The sequence below is a fragment of the Pseudomyrmex gracilis genome, unplaced genomic scaffold (genome assembly GCF_002006095.1).
Source record: "Pseudomyrmex gracilis isolate BER0280 unplaced genomic scaffold, ASM200609v1 scaffold_143, whole genome shotgun sequence".
NCBI lineage: Eukaryota > Metazoa > Arthropoda > Insecta > Hymenoptera > Formicidae > Pseudomyrmex > Pseudomyrmex gracilis.
This window is the reverse complement of record NW_018020727.1, coordinates 395842-417326: the sequence shown is the minus strand read 5'-3', so window position 1 is coordinate 417326 and position 21485 is coordinate 395842. Positions and strand designations below refer to the sequence as shown.

At 35.6% G+C, this 21485-nt stretch overlaps 3 protein-coding genes across 7 annotated transcripts; 2 read left to right on the top strand and 1 right to left on the bottom strand.

The window, feature by feature from the left end:
* Nucleotides 1-1283: 1283 nt before the first annotated feature.
* Nucleotides 1284-3922, top strand: LOC109857082 (BTB/POZ domain-containing protein 17). 3 transcript variants are annotated; one of them, XM_020433037.1, is made up of 4 exons: nucleotides 1284-1511; nucleotides 1804-2064; nucleotides 2294-2434; nucleotides 2540-3922. In XM_020433037.1, the coding sequence occupies exons 2-4, from the start codon at nucleotides 1951-1953 to the stop codon at nucleotides 3794-3796; spliced, it is 1512 nt and encodes a 503-aa protein (XP_020288626.1). In that variant the 5' UTR covers nucleotides 1284-1511; nucleotides 1804-1950; the 3' UTR covers nucleotides 3797-3922. The 3 variants fall into 3 exon arrangements, with proteins under 3 accessions (XP_020288626.1, XP_020288627.1, XP_020288625.1); XM_020433038.1 differs by having other exon boundaries at nucleotides 1284-1577; XM_020433036.1 differs by having other exon boundaries at nucleotides 1284-1721.
* Nucleotides 3923-5426: 1504 nt separating this feature from the next.
* LOC109857068 (glutathione S-transferase 1) lies at nucleotides 5427-8749 on the top strand. The gene is made up of 6 exons (XM_020432997.1): nucleotides 5427-6167; nucleotides 6243-6377; nucleotides 6466-6524; nucleotides 6700-6841; nucleotides 6957-7074; nucleotides 7261-8749. The coding sequence occupies exons 2-6, from the start codon at nucleotides 6243-6245 to the stop codon at nucleotides 7497-7499; spliced, it is 693 nt and encodes a 230-aa protein (XP_020288586.1). The 5' UTR covers nucleotides 5427-6167; the 3' UTR covers nucleotides 7500-8749.
* On the bottom strand, nucleotides 7622-19519 carry LOC109857067 (putative thiamine transporter SLC35F3). Of its 3 annotated transcripts, XM_020432993.1 has the most exons (12): nucleotides 19078-19519; nucleotides 17776-17928; nucleotides 16712-16959; nucleotides 16201-16353; nucleotides 15770-16120; nucleotides 15318-15446; nucleotides 15064-15253; nucleotides 14797-14886; nucleotides 14564-14693; nucleotides 13058-13087; nucleotides 11149-11498; nucleotides 7622-9503 (listed from the first exon to the last, which is right to left on the bottom strand). In XM_020432993.1, exons 2-12 carry the CDS (start codon nucleotides 17912-17914, stop codon nucleotides 9451-9453), a joined length of 1863 nt encoding a protein of 620 aa, XP_020288582.1. In that variant the 5' UTR covers nucleotides 17915-17928; nucleotides 19078-19519; the 3' UTR covers nucleotides 7622-9450. The 3 variants fall into 3 exon arrangements, with proteins under 3 accessions (XP_020288582.1, XP_020288583.1, XP_020288585.1); XM_020432994.1 differs by lacking the exon at nucleotides 11149-11498 and having other exon boundaries at nucleotides 19078-19516; XM_020432996.1 differs by lacking the exons at nucleotides 11149-11498; nucleotides 13058-13087 and having other exon boundaries at nucleotides 19078-19516.
* Nucleotides 19520-21485: the final 1966 nt, after the last annotated feature.

Here is a 21485-nt window from a genome sequence, read left to right as displayed (position 1 = left end):
CCGTTTTGAAGAAAAACAAGTTACAAAAATTACAAAAACCTTCATAACTTCTACAATATTGTAGATAGAGCTTCGGACCATAGCACCTCTTTGATAGATCTCGTCAAGATCTACAACTTTTGTCTCAAGCTTTTTCTTAGCCCCTTAATTTTAAAATACCAAAAACAAATAAAAATTTTTAAGTGGGCGTTATAATTATGAGTGTAGGAGTCGACTTGAGTTAAAGTAGAGATTACACTGCTGTAATTTCAATCTTCTATTGGTAATAGTTTTCAAGATAAGAAACGTAACTTTTTTTTGTTGTGTTTGCGCGAATCGGAAGTAAAGATGTAATATCATCGTGTTCCACTGTATCCGAATCTGAAATTACTTTAATATTATTTTCTGTAGAAAACATACTGACCTAGATATTAGTATTACTATACTTACATACTATTTAAAAAAAAAATATTTTGTGGCTAACTTAGACTAGCTTTACTAATCGGTTAGGTACTAATACTTGGTTAGGATCTAACCAGATTAAGTTACGTTAGGGCCTAATTTAATTAAATTTTTGGAACTGACTTTTTCTGGTGCCTTTGGTAGTTGTGTGTAGGCCCAGTATTTAAAAAAAAAATATTTTGGCTAACTTAGACTAGCTCTACTAATTGGTTAGGTACTAATATTTGGTTAGGGCCTAACCAGATTAGGTTACGTTAGGGCCTAACTTATTTAAATTTTTAAAATGACTGTTTCGGGTGCCTTTGGTAGTGTGTGTAGGCCCAGTATTTAAAAAAAAGTATTTTGGCTAACTTAGACTAGTTCTACTAATCGGTTTGGTACTACTACTTGGTTAGGACCTAAACAGATTATGTTATGTTAGGGCCTAACTCATTTAAATTTCTGGAAATGACTTTTTTGGGATGCTTTTGGTAGTGTGTGTAGGATGAAAAAAATTCACTTAATCGCGCGTGTGTGCGCGTGTGAAAGTGATCAAGTACCTAACCAATTACAGATTAATTACAGATGAATAATCGATTGTGATTGGTCAATTTCTTACGACTTACGGTTTCTGACTGTATTGTAGAACAGGCTTTAGTGGCTGCGTTCTGTTTCACGCATATGCGCGCTTTTATTCATAATACACGTCACGTATAGTATAAACAAATGCGCGCATATGCGTGAATCGGAACACCTTGTTGTATAAATTTCCTAGATAATGCTGTCTAGTTCCTTTCGTATTGTCGTGTTGCTCGAGTATCGTAGCGTAGTACGTTGTGTAGTCTGCGGTTGCGTTCGAGAACGTTACTCGTGTCGCGCGAGCGTCGTTCTATCTATGCTTTGTATTTAATGAGTGATAAAGATAGAATGACGTTCGTGTGCGCGCGAGTGTTGTTCTCGAACACAGTTCTGATGGTACTTGTCGATGATTTTTGTAGTTGTTCGAATTTAAAAAAAAAAAATAAAAAATACCTTGCTGTGCAGACGGAGTGCACAGTTTGATGAAAGAGCGATTCTGCAATCGTTTAACGGTAATACGTGCGAACAATCCTCATTTATTTGAAACGAAACTTTGTTCTGTGGATTACGTTGTGTCTGTATGTACCTGTGTTAAATCTGCTGATTTCCGTATTTAATTGAACTCGACGGCACTTTGCGATCGCTGTCTTGTTTGGACTCGCGTTAGACGAAATCTCGGTATTTGATACACTTGATGCGATTTATTTTCTTAACTGATATCGGTTTGTGTAATATTCATTTTTATTTTTTAACTGATCGATTTGTGATAAATTTGTGCGTATATAGGTAAAACTTTTTTTTCAGATTTTTCTTTACGAAATTATCTTTGTTGGGTCGATTCGACGCAATGGATAACTTTGTGGAAGGAAACTGTTTTCTACGGTGGAGTTTTTGTCATTTGCGATATAAAACTGAGGCTGAATTATAAATACGTTAAGAAACCATGAGCAGATGTTGTGGAGCACTATTAGGTGGATGATAGGTTCTTCGAGAATGGATTCCAACAAGAAACCGGAGACAGTTAGTAGCGCTGTTGCGCAGTCTGAAAGCTCGGATTCTATAGAAGTATATATATTCAGAATTCTCACTATTTTATCATATTGCCGATCACTCGGAGATAAATCTGAATCTGTTTTTGTAAATTTGTCTCTCGAGAGTATCGCGGAGAAAGATTTCCGACTTGTATATTGGTCTTTGTCATCTGTCGAGCGTATACGTTTTGCTGATTGGCGATATGTTAAATGTTTTTGCTGCAAAATGTCGAGTTTACTTGATGATTCTAAATGTTTCGCAGGTGGACAATTCGCGTACAGTTCTGCTAAAGATCGCGACGCTTTATGCGGAGCGTCTTATGAACGATATATGTCTTGTTGTGGATGGCGTGGAATATCCGGCGCATCGTCTTATACTCTGTGCTTCTAGTGATGTTTTCCAAGTAAGTGTTGAGTAATGAGTGTGAATACTTTCGACGATAAAACGATTTTTATGTTGCGAATGAGAAGCGAGAGAAAAATGATTGAGATATATGTGGAAATTGTAGGTAATGCTGATGAGTCCTCAATGGAGCGAATCGCAGGAAAGCAGAGTGACTCTTCAGGAAACGCCTCAGTGCGCGCCGATATTTAGCGAATTTTTGCGCTACTTCTACACAGGCCAGATAAGAATAAATTACAGTGTAGTATTACCGATATTGTCTTTAGCTGATAAGTATAATGTGAAAGATTTGATATTATTGTGCCTTGACTATATGCGAAATCATATCGCGCTAGCTGCCATACACGGCACATTGGTATCGTGGCTGCAGTACACGTTGAATTGCGGTCATCGCGACATCAGCCAAGCTTGCCAAAACTTTATCAAGTGGAATTTGGAACTTGTGGCCAAAACAGCGGACTTTGGCAACTTCGATTTCGATATTTTGGTATCTCTGTTGCACCAAAGCAGTTTAGTCGTCAAGGACGAGATGACGCTTTACAAATCCTTGGAGTCGTGGCTGGATTATCAAGCGAATCGATTGCAAACGCAGCTGTCGCCGGAAGAATTGGAGGCTACTCTGCACCAACTAGTTATCGCGGTAATGTCACCTGTTCGATTTCCGATGATGTCGCCGCGACAACTGGCTGATCTGTTGCTCTCGCCGTTGACCAAAAAGTATAAGGAGTTCTTCGTCGAGCGTATGTCGATCGGCATGTCCTTCCACTCCGGTCAGCTGGACAGAGTGAGAGAAGTGAGCCAGAATGAAGAAGACGGCGCGTTGCTGTTTGAGCCGAGACTCTACACCGTCGATACGTGTAGCTCGCTACTGACCATAGAAAATTTTCACAGTCTACCGTCCTATCACACGAGGACACTCGTGTTTTCCAGTCATTCCAGTCTGGCTGAATACGCGGGCGACCGGGCGTGCGAGTGGGTGGTGGATCTATATCCCAAGGGCGTGTGGTTCAAAAAGTTCTTTCTCATCGTGTGGCAAGGCACGGTGGAGATGCCCGAGCATGTTAAACGCACGGTGAGATTGTCGTTGACGTGCAAGGATCCACTGGCGAGCAGTAACGTACGCGTAAAGATCGGCGTTTTGATCTACGGATTGCAGGACGGCGTCGAGCACATCGCAAGGGTCATCGAGATTATTCACATATTCAGTAAGACGGATCGCGTGCTGAATATGGACGATCTGTTACCGTTTGAGGAGCTTAATCCGCAACAGGGTTCGGTGTCGGAAAACGTGATTTCGCCTTTCTTAGTAGGACCCAACAAAGACATGCTCAAATTACATATTGTTATATCGCCAGCCAATTAGTGTTTGTAACAAAATGTTCAATGTGTTGATACGTTGCGATAAAATTGAGAAGAAATATTCTATATATATATACAGGGTGTCCCGGAATTGGTGTAACATCTCTCGCGGACAGGTAGAAAGAGTAAAACTGAGTCGATAAGTCCTATACCATTTTGGTAGATTTGCAATAGTTACCGAGATCTTAATTAACAAAGCTCCGCGCGAATAAGCGTGCGTCAGGCTGTCTTACGCGCGTAGAACAGCTCAACGCACTTCGCACGATTATATTTTAATATGTATATGTTATAGTATATGCTGTTATATTAGCTTCTCCCATATGTTGCTACGGGTAATACCGTAAGCGCGCTAATCGCGCCGGGCTGTCTTACGCGCTTAAGACAGCACGATGCATGCTTGTTCGCTGATCTTTGTTAATTAAGATCTCGGTAACTATTGCGAATCTAGCAAAATGGTATAGAACTTATCCACTCAGTTTTACTCTTTCTACCTTTTTGCGAGAGATGTTACACCAATTCTGAGACATCTTGTATATATATATCGCATAGAACATAAGATATATATATATATATATATATATATATATATATATCTCTTGTGTTCTTTGCGGTGGAATAAGAGCGCTACCCTCTATAATGTCGCGCCTTTTTTAACTACATCAACGATAAACCAGTTGTTTTTCTTACTTTTTTCATATACAAAATATTTAGAGTAGTAATGTTTGTTATTAAATGTGTATATTCTTACACTGTAAAAAAATATCAAAATGTTGCTCATACTTATTCCTTGTGTAAATTACAATGTAGACTGTATAAATATATTTTTTTCTAAATCAGTGAATCTCGATTTTATCGAAACATTTATGCAATGCGAAACGATATCTAATACCTTCGTATAAAAAACGGAACAATTTCTTTGTTCGTTGCGAGTGTGGCGTGTCGTATGCGAAAAATTCAGTAGTACCGTTATTGTGTTGAGTGTAATTTGTTATACATATATAAACTCTTCTAATTCTACATTGTACATGTGCGAGATATGAATGCGTACTGTATAATGAGTGTCTGTCTGTTCAAATTTAATTCTGTTACATATTGTTCTCGGTATTGGTGCTAGCGTAAACTTTGCGCGAGACATCGTCGTTAATTATTAAGAATATGTTGAGATATATACGACTGATACCGGAGATCTTGTAACTGTTGTATTGCGTAATATTTTTTCTTTCTTACGTTTTTTTTTTTTTTTTTTTCAACGGACAAATACGTGATAATTCCTGAAACGTTGCAATCAAGTTTTGTTCTTACTGTGATACCACATGTTTCTTTAGATTGAGACAATTGATTGTTGTCTCACCGATTCTTATTGTACTTGAGATAGTCCAAAACTAAAATAAAATATGTAATCTCCATTTTTAAAAGTGATGCGATCGGTTGTACCATCTTCGATTAACTTGATTGATCAGTTATTGCGCTGATTAGATTACACATGGACCAATCGCGATCGAAGCTTAATCGGCCGATAATTGAATCGGAAATGGTAAAACTGATTCTTGATATATTTTTATATATTTATATATTTTATATTTTATATTTTTACAATTAATATATTTTACGATTTATATATTTTATAATTTTACAATTCCAAGAATATAATTTAATATAAATGCGAAGCTATGATAAAATGAATACATCGTATTGGGTTAAATGCGATAACATTTGTTATTCAGCCGATATCACACTGTGATGAATTGAGACGAAATTGCAATTTGACTAATGACGGTCGAGTTCGTTAAATTTCATTTTTTTTCTTCTTAGTGGTTAAATTTTTGTCTAATTTGAATTCCCGCTCGTAGCGTTATAGGACAGGCTTTGGGACTACCTTGCGGACTTATTGCGTTAATTTTTGTCAAAACCAGTAAAATTCAACAATATGGAATTTCAATGCTTTTGTTTTTTAATGAGTGAAGCCATTGAAATTCTATGGATGAACTTTGTTGGTTTGGGTACAAAAATTAACGGTTGCTACCTGCGTAATATGTTGCGACGCGTCCTATTTGTAGAGACTTGTATGTACGTCCGACAAGCCTTGAAAGAGCCTTTTGGAAGAACGGTGAAAGGCGATTGCATTGAGTGCGTTCAGACGAGTCAACGGTTGCGCAACGTTCAAACTCGTCTGAACGTTGAGTGATAATCACTTATGATTGGATCATACTTTTGGAACCGTTGCAGGTTTTGAAGAATAGTCTTATTATAAGTGATGATCTCTCACGTTGAGTTGAGTTTTCTGCACGCGTAACCATTCGTTATCTTGTAATAGTATATTTGCTACGTGGCAGGTTGTAATCGCTGTGTTTATCTTGCACAGTTTGTTATTCTAGGTGAATTTATTAATATTGTTTGTATAATTAATTGTGTATATCTATATAAATCTATGTGATATATTTCTTGTGTAGATGAAGCTGTACTCTGTTTCGGACGGTCCGCCGTCTCTCGCGTGTCGGCAGCTGTTGAAAACTTTGGACATTGAGTACGAGTTGATCGATGTGGATTATGGAAAAGGTGAACATATGACTGAAGACTACGAAAAGGTATTCGTAAACAAAATAATTGTTGAAAGGAAAAGTGTAGAAATATACGTAGCGAACAATTATAAAAAACCATGTTTGACTTTTACAGCTAAATCCGCAAAAAGAGATACCTACACTTGTCGATAACGATCTTATAATGGGTGAAAGGTAACAAACCTATGATAGTTCGAAGAGATATTCTCTAGCATTTTCAAACTTGAAAGTTTATTTTTCTGGATATCGAACAGTTTTTCCGTTGATTATGCAGACAGCGTAAACTTGGAATTGCTGCTTTTGTATTTGTACAAAAATAATTTGTCTACCGTCTTGCGTTATGTTGCAGCAATGCTATTTTGCAGTATCTAGCTGATCAATATGATACAAGTGGTAGGTTGTATCCGAAAGAACCGAAACTGCGAGCAATTGTCAATCATCGTCTGTGTTTCAACTTGGCGTTTTATTATCGTAACATTTCCGAATATGTTGTAAGTTTCCAAATATGTTGTCGCTTACTTTTTTTCAATAATTCTGTCAACCTTTTTGTATTTACGTATATTTATACTTATGCAATTGTATTTCGCGTGATCTCACACATTGCAGATGGCACCAATATTCTTCGACTATAAACGCACGCCATTGGGTTTGAAGAAAACAAACATCGCGTTAGATGTCTTCAATAAATACTTGCAACGCGAAAATTTTGAGTACGCAGCAGGCAGTAAGCATATTTTAGATTGATAAATTAAACACATTGTGCTTATTTTATTATTTATTTGTATTTTGTATAGTTTTATTATTTCCCGAAATTAATATTTACAATTTTTCAAATCTACTTGATGACGTGTGTGTGTGTGTGTATTCATATATAAATGTTTATTTATTTATTTATTTATTTATTTAATAGATAACTTAACAATCGCCGACTTTCCATTGATAACCGCGACAATGTGCTTGGAAGCCATTGACTTTAAATTGGATCCGTGGCCTTTTGTTGCAAAATGGTACGCCAATTTCAAGCGAAAGCATCCCGATCTTTGGGAAATTGCAGCAAGTGGAATGCGAGAGATTAGTTATTTCGAGAAACATCCTCCTGATTTATCCGGTCTAAATCATCCGATACATCCTGTGCGCAAAACGGCGTGAAGGGAGATTTTCGTAGTTATATTTCTACATATTATATTTTAATCTCTCAACGTTCTGAGACAAAAAGTGACGACGACGTGAGTACTATTCTTACTAAACTAAATTTATTATTGACACATCACTTTTTTTTTTTTTTTTTTTTACGATAGAACTTACGTTAACGTTACGTGTTGATATCAGCACACGTTAAACTGTAGAATACAGTATTATTGGATCCCCTAATAAAAATCTGTTTTTATTTCAAAAAATCATTATATTATATTTCATGATAGACAAATGTTAGAGTTATTGTTATCGCGGTTGTAACTATCGCGTGTGTATAATTGACAATATATATAAATGAAACATACTTTTTTTCGTGAACATTCCGACATGCTTCGAATTGAAATATTACAATCGTGAAGCGATATTTGTAATAATTATGTACAACGATCATATCGGATTTTCACACAAATAGAGATAATTATTTATATGATATATAGAGTGAAATAAATTTTATAAAAATCTTTTATATGAAACGCGTTTATAAAAATATATAATACTCGTTACTAGTATATTTGAGACAAATTGCTTAGAAAGTATATATTGTATACGTATATATACGCAAGTACATGTTGTTATTAAAGTAAATATATATATAGTTTTATTCGAGTTCTCAATGACAAGTTTTGTTGCAAACAAAAATTTCAATTCGTTACGCGATATTTGTCTCGATACTTGTCTAATTTTTTTCTTTGTGTCAACTTTTGTTCAAAACTTCTGAGACAACACAGGAGTGATATAAATATCTTATAAAGTGAGCTGCTGTCGATTTTTTTAGGTTGTTGAATGTTTTTTTTTTATTTTTTCTATTGTTATAAACTTTAATACCGCGTCTTTCTGTATGGAACACTATAGTATAGAGAAAATTTTACATTTATTATTCGCGAGTCGGAATACAGGAAGATAAAACTACCAATCCTGTAATAATATACTATGTTAATTTTGTAGTATTAAGAATTTTCCTACTGAGCCGTTGTACATGCGACGTAATATAGTAAAACGACATCGTATATTAACTGTTAACTGGCGAAACACTTGTTATACAATCAACTCGGTATCTATACTAATCGATATTTTTATAAACAAAGAACAACGTCAGAGTTAATCTGATCTATTTCTGATTGTCTTTTTTGATGTCATATTGATACACGTAGTATTTATTGTAGTATTGATGACAATATATCAGAATTTAATGTGAGAGAACCAAACATCTCAACTTTGACATTCTATTCCTTTTGTGTGTGTGTGTGAGCGCGCGCGCGCATATACAGAATGTTCTGTAGTAATAACCATATCACTTTTCATAAGCAAAGGCATGTAGAGCAAGTTGTATTGAGTCGAAGACTCTTTTACTATTTTGCGCGTTTTGTAATAATTAATAAGTTATTAATTAATAAAGATTAATAAGCAAACGAGCGTGCGTCCGCGTGAAGAAACAATTCCATGTTGTTCACTGAGCGATTCGATAATTTGAACAATTTTTATTGTGTTTGTTATAATATGCAGTTTTATTTATTTGGGCCATTGAATCGCGTCGCGCGTTTAACAATCGTGAGCGTGTGAAAATGACTAAGCTGTCTCCTATCCGCTTTACCTGATTGTTGTGAGAGGTGACGTGATTATTATTGAACATTCTATGTACATATATTCTTTAATGTGTAATGTTAGTTGCTCTCAAAAACTTTAAATGTAGAAAGTGTACTTATGATAATTCTTTACTCCACGATATCGAATTTGTGTTTATTTTACACTTCAATGATAACTTTGGCCATCGAACTGCTACCAAAGTAGTCTACATATCTGCGACAGAATCTCTTTGTTATTGCTGTGATTCTCGGTGTGATTAGTCACCGAACTCTGCCCGACGGCGAACGCAAGTGCGATTTTATGTAACCGGTTCGATAATCGATTACATCCCGCGACGATCCATCTGACATGCCGTGCCTGTGCCTCCTGCTCCATCTGTAAGTGAAAACTGTTTTATTAACAACAATTCCGATAGTCGTCAATAAGAAATATCGATCAACATGCATACTGTGTGCGTTTCTTTTTCGATAGGCGCTCGACGAAAAAAAATCGCGTAGAAACTTTCCATATACTGTAATACCGACTTAAATCGATAAAAAAAAGTCTATAAACTCTGTCCGTTTTAAACAAATTTTTTAAATAAAATTTTCAACTGTAATAACGTACGTTTCTTTAACATATGTTTCATCTTGAACATTCTCATAATTTTATTGTTTTTTGTAAATGTTACTTCGTTTTTTTTTTTTTGCTTTTATACTTTTTTAGAAAATCCCCACGCGAAGACAAACAGTCAATTTTTTTTATTCATCGGAAAAAGTCACGGGTATCCTATTGTCGTACGAAAACATACTACCGTATAATTTTATTATGTTTATCATTTGATTTAATATTAAAAAAAAAAAAACTTTCAAATACAAGAACGACTTTCACATAGGATTGCCCGTTCGTTTTGTATAATTGTGTAATTACCGAACTGAATTAGAACAGTAATGGTTTCACATCCGATATAAAAAAAATGTGTAACATACACTTCAATGCATTTTCATCCCAAAATCTTGTATTATAGATAGCGTACACAGATATACAGGATGTCCCATAATGATCGTCTCACCGCTCGTAGGCAAAAAGAAGGGGTTCTTCTAAGACGAAAAGTCCTATATCACTTTGGAAGATTCGCAATAATTAACGAGATATGAATTAATAAAGATCCGCTAATCAGCGTGCATCCAGCGTAAGATCCACGGCGCGACAGACTGAGCTGTCCTTACGCTGGATGCACGCTGATTAGCGGATTTTTATTAATTAATATTTCGTTAATTATTGCGAATCTTCCAAAGTAGTATAGGACTTTTTGTCTTAGAATAACTCTTTCTACCTGCCTACAAGCGGTGAGACGGCAATTACGGGACACTCTGTATACATATATATATAATAAAACTAAAGGTTTGGAACAAATTTACAAATATCTGAAAACATTCGCACAGGATTGCTAAAATTATTACAAACTATGGACAAGTAGAATGCAAAGAAATTGAGTTTCGACAATTTTTGCACATTCCTCGCATCACGCACGTGCTTTCGTACCAATATACAGGACGTTTTGTTACTATTTCCATGTTTTTTGTTTATATTTTATAGAAAATCCTTTCTTCTCCGTAAAATATTTTAGGTAAAAAACTTGCAAGTTTTAAATTTATGAAAAAACTTTGTGAGATAGAATGTACATGTTTGTAAAACACCCTGTATAGTTACATTTGTTTGCTTATGCTACATTGAATCAATCATACAGCCGCTAGCTTTACAGACAGCAACGTATTACGCAGCTCGGACGTTTTTCGAAATAATGCGCTAGCTATCGATCGCCCTCTCGATTTTAATTGTCGATATTTTACTCTCTCGTACATAGCGTGGCACAATAAAGCGCTAAACGAATAAATGCAACGTTATTTCGTCGTCTAACGAAGCTAAACTACCACGATTAACGACCGATTTTCCCGCATCTGGTGATTCCTACCTGCACGTCTCTCTTACCGCGTCGCGCGTGGCTTTGACGAAGCCACCAGCCTGATCGTTCTCATACCTTGCTGCTGATAACGAGGATCATGCGAGCGACTGTTGCTGACGGCGGTGGTGGTTGAGGTGGAGATCAGGGTCGAGATGGAGGGAAGGACAACACGACGCGATTGGGTTTCGGAGGTCGAGTTGTACTGTTGGGAGTTGTTAACGTGTTGCCGATGATGAGCGGCAACGATGACGGGCTGGCTGCTGCAGCTGTTGTTGTTATTGCTGACCGGAAGTAGCGTCTGGCCGTCTCCGTGCGCGGTGGAGACACCGTAGCTCCTCAAACGATGCTGTCGTTGCTGTAAGGACGGCCCTGTGTGACCTCTAATACTCCTACCGCCACTGCGTTGCTGGCCGCCCCCTGTGGTACTGCGTATATATACATCAAGCCCGAGGCTTTTATCAGTCGATCGTCTGTTTCTTTATCTCTCTGCGGGCGGTTCCTTTCGGTGTCTCGCAGCATGGGTATGTTATCTCATTGATTTTTTTTTTAATTTTTTTTAATTTAATTGAGGGGAGCGACTCTGTCCCGCGTGTTCCCTGAGCAATACATCTATACGGTTTCCGTTTTATTTAAAGATTATATTGGAGAACTTCTTCGTGCGTTCACGTTACAACTCGACAATTGAGGGACAGGGAGAGAGAGAGAGATAGATAGGTCAAGGTGGAAGACATGGCTATCCCTGTCGTAGAAATTCAACGGATCGTAATTTAATAAATCATGTATTTCATACGAGTATTTATAGTTTTATTTTGCATATTCTGTTAAGCAAAGAATATACATGTGCGCGATCTCTTTTTGAAATATTATTTATACAAAATTTATTTTGACTAAATAGCAGAATTTCTACGACGATTCGTTAATTTTAATCGGGCGGGATTAACATACAAAAATATGTACATATATATATATATATATATAAACGTGACTAAATCGTACAAATATGTCGAGGATAAAATGGGCACACCGTTCCAGGATATTTTTACGATCACGACCGTCAAGGCAAGCAATCTTTCTCGATTTCCGGACAATATTATATGGGCAATGATAGAAGTAATCTTGAATCTAAACACGCGTTTGTTATCGACGATCGAAGTCTGAACAAAAGTTTGGGCAAATAAAGCTAATACGGACACAAAATGCGTGAAAGGAAATAGATGCGTTGTAATCGAAAAGGAAAATAAAATATAAAAACGTAATGTAGGGAAAGAAAAAGAGAGAGAGAGAGAGAGAGACAGAGAGATACGCAAGCATCTTGTTTAAAAAAAAAAAAATAACGAATAGTAATAGTAATCTGCAAACATGCGTTCGAATGGAGAGAAAGTCAAAAAAATGTTAAATCATGCGCCTAATAGACATCTATACCGCTTGCTCTTTTACGGAAAATTCATCGGGAATGAATTATATATCTCTACAGAAAAGTATTATTTATATATTTATTATAGTGTGCGTAATTTTTATGTCATAAATACATACAAATGTCGTACATACACATTGTGTATATGTGATTCTGTGAAATTATTTTTATAAGAATTTTCTTGCAAATATATATCTTGTAGATATTTTCGGCATATTTTTACAATCGTAAATTTATAAACATATGATTAAATTTTATATTGCAAAATACTAATAACACATTTATATTTGATTCGACAAGCTCGTTTTGATTCGCTACACCCAGTAAACACGAAGTAACAGTAACGTAACATTAATGTTATAATTTCTCACTCAACATGATAACTGCTACGTACGTAGGTATGTCACATCGCAGTTACATTGTTGAGTAGGAAATTATAATATTAATGTTACCTTACTGTTATTTTGTGTTTACTGGACGCTTGCAATAATTCTATATAGACAGTTAATACGACAGAAGGATGAATTTTCTGTAAGACTAGAGCAAGATGTACGGTCTGCAGTTTCTTACCTTGTGCTGTGACTCATGAGGACTACGTTTCTGTAACAGCATATAATAGATCCTGATTGTTGGGAAGCGAGTGATGAAGTTTCGACATCAATTTTACAGACGACAATACAACATCGAGCGGCTCAAGCAATTCAATCGTCTTATTTTCCCACTTCACTTGTTCTATTTAAACACTTTACGACTTAACAGTAGAGTACTTCTATATAATATGCGCTTTTTAATATTAAACTTTAAGAAAAAAAGGGTTTGTATTGATATAAGTATTTTTTCGTATTTTTCATATTTTCAATGTATGTATATACTTTAGAATCTTTAAATATAAAAAATAATATAACAATTTTTGTACCAATACCAGTGATTTGAATTCTATCCAAGATATTGTTTGACAATTAAGTTGAACAAAAACTAATTTGGTTTGCTGTAATTTCACGACATGTGTTTCAAGATTTCGATCGTATATATATATTGTAGAAAATTGCGAAATTTTAGGTTTTTTTTTACTCTGATTAATATTCATTTGTATGTATGTGTACGTAATAAAAAAAAAACGATATATTTATTTGATTATACTTTAAATTTGTTGCGTACTCCAGGCATCCTGTAAAACAATATCAGTACTTGTCTTTAATGTTTGCAAAGCGCGTGACAATGTGCGTGAATTACCTTTAAATGTGAAAGAAAAACTCTACGCTCGATCACAATCGAGTTTGTGTGTTAGGTTATCTATGTAGCGGAACGAAATCTTTTGCGTAATCTAAAACATAGCGTGATAAATGAAAAAGAAAGACGTGAGATGTGTAGAAAGTAAAGTAGCTGATGAGATGCAAAAGTAAATATCGCATATAACAGCTTTTAACACGACTCGTGATTTTGTAGAAATAAAATAAAAGATAATGTAACTTGATAATAGAACTGAAAGAAAATGTAGCTTGTGTAATAGTAAATAATATGTCGTGAGAAAATAACAACCGTAGTCCGTTCGTATGAAAGATGACCGATATTAGTTTTAATGATTGCGCGATTAATTGGATGGTTCTTTTTTTTTTTTTTTTTTTTTNTTTTTTTTTTTTTTTTTTTTTGAAGGAAGGGAAATAGTTTACGTATTGAGAAGATATACGTTGTGTGCGACGATATGCTTTCAGGGAACGTTTTATGTTGCTTTGTAAAAGCAACTTTTATAAGACGGTAGTTTGTACTGTAGTATAAAAAAGATTGAAAGAATTTAAGTAGTGTAAAAGAGAATAAATGTATACGTATATATAGAGATCGAGTCAAGCACGTTCTAAATAAACTACGCGCTGTCTATTCTGATGCTAAATAAGGTAAAAAACAGTCCGGTATTGTAGCAAGAGTAAAAAAGATAGAGACAAATGTACAGAACGTACGGAGAATTTGCTATTAGGGAGAACTAGGGACTAAAAATAGAAAAAAAAAATTCTTTCGAGAATTGAAAGTGCATACCACAGAACTGCGTTTCTGTGCGAAATGCAACCTGAGACAACGTACCGGAGGAGCTTTGTTATATAATCCGGCCAATTATCCGGAAACATCACGAGGAAAAAACCGACCGCTATAAAGATCATGCCTGCTAACTTCATACCCATGAAATAAGCCCCGTAGAAAATAACGTCCAACGCTGCAACATACAAAAATCGAATCATTTGATAAAATAAATGGAGATGTGGGAAGAGGTACGGGAATAAAACCAAAAAATACTAAATAAATCCGTTTTTACTTACCAGCGGATACAGGTACGGCCGTTATCAATCCAAGAGTGATGAAGAGGTCGTACGTGAGCGCAACGCTGAAGTTGCCCAACATATTCGCGACTGCGAACAAATGATATAAAATTTATATTTTGTAATTACAAGTTTACGTGTGTCGCATCTCGTGACGCAACACGCGTTATTTGAAAAACCGTGGTCAGAGATGACCACGTCTCGATATTTTCAAATACGTCGTTTGGACGAGACTAGGAGGTAGTTTAGCTCGAAACAAGTTCGTACCTAAGTGGAGAACGCTGGCGGATAATAACGCCGGCCACGGCAATTTTGACCAATGAATAGTCTCCGCTCCGGAAAAATACAGAGCCAAGCAGATTGGCCATGCCAGCGCGGCGTTGCACAAACCGATTAGAGAGAAAAATAAGGACATTTGTCCGAATGAGGTTTCTCCTATTACTTTCTTGAAGAGGACCTAAAAAAAACAAACGATTTATTGAAAATTTCGTTTTTCGCAACTGCAGATTGCAAGCGCTCACTTTGTAAACAGCAGAGCCAGCTGCCGCTGCTGTAGCTAAGACTACGCCTCCCAGTGTCGGACTTCCGGTTATACCGTCCATGTAAGCTAATAGTGCGATGCCAGTGTTGCAGAGGATAACCGCAACTATCTGCGAACGTTAATCAAAAGATTTAATTAATATCGTCACGCTTACCTTCGGGTTCAAGATAAATATGACGATATTAATAAAATATTTAGCGCGAGTTGTGTAAGGAAGCGCAAAATCACGTAAAAAATGAAGTTTTTACTATAAAAACTAATTTGAACATGCGACTAGCGTGATAGTGTAATCTACGTTATAGAGAAGAATATTTCCTTGTACTTAATAAGCGAAATATAAGCTGTGTGACAACTCGGTTTTCCCTGTCAGAAATTCTGAAAAGTGCATTTCGGCGAACTAAAAGAGCATAAATTTTTATTGAAACAACTTACCCTCACACCTACGAATTGTTCGTGAAGAATAACCCACGAGAGCAGGTAGACGCACGAAACGTTGGTGGCGAATAATGCCATCACGTCTGTAGCCAACAGTATTTTCAACGACATTATGTACAGATAATTCGTGATGATCCACAAAAGACAGAAGAAGCCGCATCTGGTTAAAAAGCGTCCACCGGTGAAACCTTTGTCGCGAAAACCGCGAAGGCTTTCGGCAATTATCTCGGAAGGATTGGCGCATTTGGTGCTAGCGACCTGACAGATGAAGTACACCGGAAAATACAAGACTTCCCAATTGGTGCAAAACCACGTCGTAAAGAACGGTGCGTTATATGGAAAGATGATCTAAAAATAATTACGTTACATTATTAATTATATCGTTGAAGATCATAAAGAAAGAATAGATCGATCGAAAACAAACTGACATGTTGATGAGAAAGTCCATTTGTGGAGGAATTTGCTGAGATGGATGTTTGTGAAATTTTATCCGACTTGTGAAAATACAAATACTTGATGCAGTGAGTCGCTCCGACCGAACTCGCGGTTACGCATATTGTTACGCACACTCCGAAATATATCTGCAACCAAAAAAAAAAGTATAATTAGTCTAAAAATTAAAGAAAACACTTAAATTAAAATTGGTACTTTATTTATTATTATGACATATATGTGTAAAAAGACCGAGCGTTGTTTGTTTTACTGCAACAAGGGGTGAAGTTTCAAACAAAGTGAGATTTGAGTTGGAATAGATTTGAAATGCCGTGCAATCTATCGGTTAGTTTTTACCATACATTTTAGTGTAGTAGCGCTAATTGTCTACCATTTTTTTTTAATACTCTCTGTCAGAAGAGCTGATTATTCACGCTTTGCACATACTTTTTATACAATATATATGGAAAAATACATAGTTTTTGTTCTCAAATCTGTTTCATCGACCTTTTTTGCGTTCTCCGCGCAGCAGGACGCGAAGCAAGCCGAGATTGAACTCGGCCGTTGAGATTGCTGAACATTGGGCGTCGAAGTCGTGGTCATGTGAACCGATGGCTGTGTCTGACCGGTTGTTTGAGCCTGCACACCCCCGTTATCGCCACCTCCGCCACTTCCGGTGGTCTCCAAAGTGCGACAGCTCGACGCAGAGTCGCCGCATCCGTCGGCGACACTGCAACCTTGCTGCAACTCGCATCCTGGAATATCGATCAGATCCGTTGAATTCTAGTCTTACGTTTACGTGTTTCTTGTTTCATTCAAGACTTTTATTTAAAAATTTTATAAGATACCTGTCTCAATGATCGGACATAAATCACTGGCCGAAATTTAAATTACTCGTAAGAATTTTCTCAGTAGATGTAAAGCGTGTATTACTTAACTAACTAGATTGTTTAGATTAGATTATTGCGAATCGTGTTTAAAGGAAAAAAGAAGCTATAAATTATTTTTATCTGATTTCTGTCTAAAGAAAGCCGTGTGATTGTGTATGCGTGTCTGTAAAAAGTTTCAAGTGATACTATATGCAATTTTTTCAGCAAGCTGAACTTTGAAAGTTTGGTTTCACACAGGTAGAGTATATATGTGTGTTTATATACACGTGTGTGTGTGTGTGTGTGCGCGCGCGCACTCAGCAAGAGAAGTCGAAGTATTACACGCGTATAATGCAAGCTATCGATGCTAAAATGTTAAAATCTATTATCCTAAAATACTAAACTATAGTGTACAGGCCTCTCTAAAAAAACCTGAGTATGTTATATATATATATACATATATACACAATACAAACAAACACACACACACACACACACACACACTCTCTCTCTCTCTCTCTCTCTCTCTCTCTCTTTCTCTTTCTCTCTCTCTCTCTCGCTCTCGCTCGCTCGCTCGCTCGCTCACTCACTGTAGATACTTCAAAAATGCAACGAATCCATTCCCTAGATTGCTAGTTGCGTTCTCCAATTGATATTGTGGGATACAATCCGCACGTAAATCCGTATCTTGTTGTAATTTACCTGAAGTATGGAGCGCAACCTGGATAGGTGTGATGAACAGCCCGTGGGTCGGCTGATCCTCGTTGAGGCTTACGTTCGACGTTCGCGATCGTCGAGGGTGAAATATCGTTGGTAATTCACCAACTCCGCCGCTACCCATGTTTTAAGCGCGTTCTTTGAAACATGTCATTAGAGAGAGTTTGCGTTCAGCGTAGTCGCGCGATACACCAACAACCAGCTAACCATGTATCCAACTCAAGTGCAAAGTACTCGATGCAATAGTGAATTTGCTGTGTTTGTTGCGTTCCGCATGCCAAGATTAAATTATGATATCACTTCGAGATACTAACGAAATAAGCGGTAACATTGGCAATAATAGATACGTAAATACAATTTCAGCAAAGTTTAAAGCCGGTATAATTTTGATCAAACAAAATTTCTGAGAGAGAGAGAATAATAGATCACAGCTGAATGACTTTTTTTGTGACATAAATCAATACAAGGAAATTTTGAAATATTATTAGATTCTTCTTAGGATGACGGAAAAAATATAGTTTTCAAGTTGAAAAATAGATAGGCAACTCATATACTGTACGTAATAAACTGCCAAATAATTGTCCAGATGTAAACTTGGGTGTCGTGTAGCGAGAGCGACGACTCCCATTTGTTGATAAAGGAGTATAAAAATTTTGCACCATGTATATTGTTATACCAGTTTTAAACCCAAATAAAGCAAGCCTGTTGCGTTGATTAAGCGACACATATCAACAGAGTATTACATAAATTAATAAAAAATTCTCTGCAAAGCAAGTGCGTAAAGTTTGCACAAAGTGCACGATGCATTAATTATATTACTGTTGTAACATTATTTAAGAATGAAAGAGAATGTAAAAAAGTAAAAACCAGATTTCGAATAAAGACAATATATATTATCGAGAATTGTCATGTAAATGTATTATAAACTGTCCAGTGTTTGGAAATAATATAAGAAATTAATTTTGACATATAACTTTTGACGCGAAGTACGAAACAAACATGTAACATACAATATTGATACGCAACGTTGTACTGATTTTAACAAACTGGACTGAAATACACTTTTGTGATAAAAAAGATCCGTAAAATTAAATTATCTTCAAAGCGCTATCAGCGATCGTAAATTTAAAAGTTATAGTTTGTACGCAATAAAACTGATGGTACGTAATTATCAACAAAAGGGATGACAAGACATCCTGCGGCAAGAAACTCGCCCACTTATTTCCGGATCTCTTCAAACCAAAACAATGCCGAAATCGAGCTTTTTCGGTAGAGGTGAACACGTACCTTCTTTACGTTTCTCTTCCGAAATCGCGTCGTTTTCGACCTGTAACGTGTCCATGGTTCATGGTCCACCCTCGTGCGCTCAATTTGATGATTTATCAGGATAATTTATTTTTACATCGTCACAACGACATCGTTTTTGTACAAGAGATGACTGCAACTTGCACAGTAAATCTCTTTCCTTTGCCGAACGATTCACTCACTAGCTTGCGTCGTAACTTGTCATAATTGAAATTGTCACACGGTTGTTCACAAGCTCGTCGTATTACGCAAAGCTATGTATATATTTGACTTGAAAGAAATTTTTGCATTCACAAAAATTGACATAAAGATAGGTTGTTTGTGAAAAGGAGCCTGACGAATAATCGTCTTTGCGCGTATATTCGTCGTGTACTGTACTGTTTGTGGCTGATAACGGTCTCAAACACCTTGCCGTGCCATTGATTACTAGAGCGAGCTCTCACGAACGTTCGCTCACGTTCGCGTCTGCGCCTGCATCTACATACTACGTATTACGTACGTGCGAACAATAGTTGTACAGTTTCTGATAAATTTTAAATCGATTTGCGGCCTTTAAATACTTTTTTTCGATTTTGAAGTTTTAAAACTGGCACAGTATCTTGAAAAAACCACAGTTCTACATACGTTGCCATTCTAGTTGCAGCTTTTGGCGCTACGTACAGAGTGTCTCAAACCTGTCAACCGAACAATCTCCGTCACTTCGTCAAATGCAGAATAGATTTAAGAGAGTACTGGAATCGTGTGTGTGACTGTTATTATCGACATAAGTGACATCAATTCTTGTACGTTAAAGAAACAAAAATAAACATATGTAAAAAGATCAGGTTGTGAGGAGATCTAAACGCAGTTGGTTTAGATTTTTTGTCTAATGTATATTTTTCCAAATTGTAGTCTCATTTTTTATCTCTCTTTCTCTCTCTCTGTCTGTTCTTTTTCACGTATTAAATCTTGAACTTTACCTGTGCAGTGCAATATTACAGTCGAGATAATATCTGCAAAAAAAAGTACTCTTTTAAAAATCTATCTAAAATTGAGATCTCTAACAGAGATTCTTTTGATTATTTTCTTTTATTGTAGAATTCTCTTATTTTTGTTTACTCATATTTCTTTACAAGTTTATCTTTACCATAAAGTTAAGGAATCACGCACAGAATAAATTATACATACGACGTTTGTAATCGATTCTAATTGATGCAAAACTAACTTGAAAGAAAGAGAAACTTTTCATAAAATGCAATATCATTTATTTGTTGTTTTTTCAGTCGATGTCACATAAATGACCTATAACGGTTTGTACATATCAAACTGGTTAAAATAATAACTTGAGTTACAAGAAGATATTTCATGTGAATGCTTACAATGGTTAAGTGTCAATAGACTAATAGGTGTTTTCAATATGGAAAGAAATATAACTCGTTGTTAAGTAGCTGAAAAAATATTTTATTCTGTATTTTTCTGAAATAAAAGATCTTGTTAATTTTAAGTTGCGAAGTAAGCCTCATCGATCTTACTTCGCTATTATTTTCAATGTCGCATCATCTAAGTAGAAAATATGCAATATTTTTCTTTCTTTTTGCGAGAAGATATATACGTACACACAAATATACACAGATATATAAATATAAGTACATTCGTACATAACATGATAGTTCGCGCGGCAAATTACAGATGGTCTTAAACATCTTAATAATAGATAGAAAAGCCGAATTAACACACATCAAAAGTGTAATATTCAACTATAAAATATATAATGTATAAAATAAATTTAAAACGATGATAAAAAGTAACATAGAATTGTAAAAACATATTTTTCGGATATTAAAAAACCAAGTAATAACATAATAATTGCAACTTTAGTTTTGTGTGGTTACAATCTAAAGTTACAAATAATTAGTAAAAAATAAAAAATAATTAGTATACAACATTAGCACACAAGCCTTACTATTCAGATTTTTTAATATTGTTAAATGCAACTTTATAAATTACTTCCATCTGTATTTTTACCATCATGACAAAAAATTAAACTAATAAATTAAATACTCAGTAACAGTCAGAACCGCGACAAAATCGTGGTTATATCACAGAATAACACAGAAGTTAAATAAAAAAAATACAGTTTTCATCAGAGATTAAAATATTCTCCTTTTTAATTTTATTACTAATATTGTGTTTATTAAATTTGAAAGACGCTATGTTTAACTATCTATGTTATTCTACAATAATCAAAATGCGTACAATAAAAGGGAAATTGTAAAACTCCCTCCAAATATCACACTAAATTTTTGCACCGGTTGTGGTTTGTAATCTCTTTTCAGTCTCTTTTTTTTGTATTTCTAGTTATATCTATTACGCAATCTTTAGTTGATATCAGAAGACACAAATGCGCGGAT

Bases quoted from the DNA above. Each gene is read 5' to 3' on its own strand.
- LOC109857068 (XM_020432997.1), top strand. From the start codon at position 6,243: ATGAAGCTGTACTCTGTTTCGGACGGTCCGCCGTCTCTCGCGTGTCGG. The intron at 6,378-6,465 runs GTATTCGTAAAC...TGACTTTTACAG, and splicing joins TGACTGAAGACTACGAAAAG to CTAAATCCGCAAAAAGAGAT. The intron at 6,525-6,699 runs GTAACAAACCTA...GTTATGTTGCAG, and splicing joins GATCTTATAATGGGTGAAAG to CAATGCTATTTTGCAGTATC.
- LOC109857067 (XM_020432993.1), bottom strand. From the start codon at position 17,914: ATGGGTAGCGGCGGAGTTGGTGAATTACCAACGATATTTCACCCTCGA. The intron at 15,447-15,769 runs GTAAGTTGTTTC...TAACGTTCGCAG, and splicing joins AACAATTCGTAGGTGTGAGG to ATAGTTGCGGTTATCCTCTG. The intron at 13,088-14,563 runs GTACGTTGTCTC...ATGCTGTTACAG, and splicing joins TATATAACAAAGCTCCTCCG to AAACGTAGTCCTCATGAGTC.
- LOC109857082 (XM_020433037.1), top strand. From the start codon at position 1,951: ATGTTGTGGAGCACTATTAGGTGGATGATAGGTTCTTCGAGAATGGAT. The intron at 2,065-2,293 runs GTATATATATTC...AATGTTTCGCAG, and splicing joins AAAGCTCGGATTCTATAGAA to GTGGACAATTCGCGTACAGT. The intron at 2,435-2,539 runs GTAAGTGTTGAG...TGGAAATTGTAG, and splicing joins CTTCTAGTGATGTTTTCCAA to GTAATGCTGATGAGTCCTCA.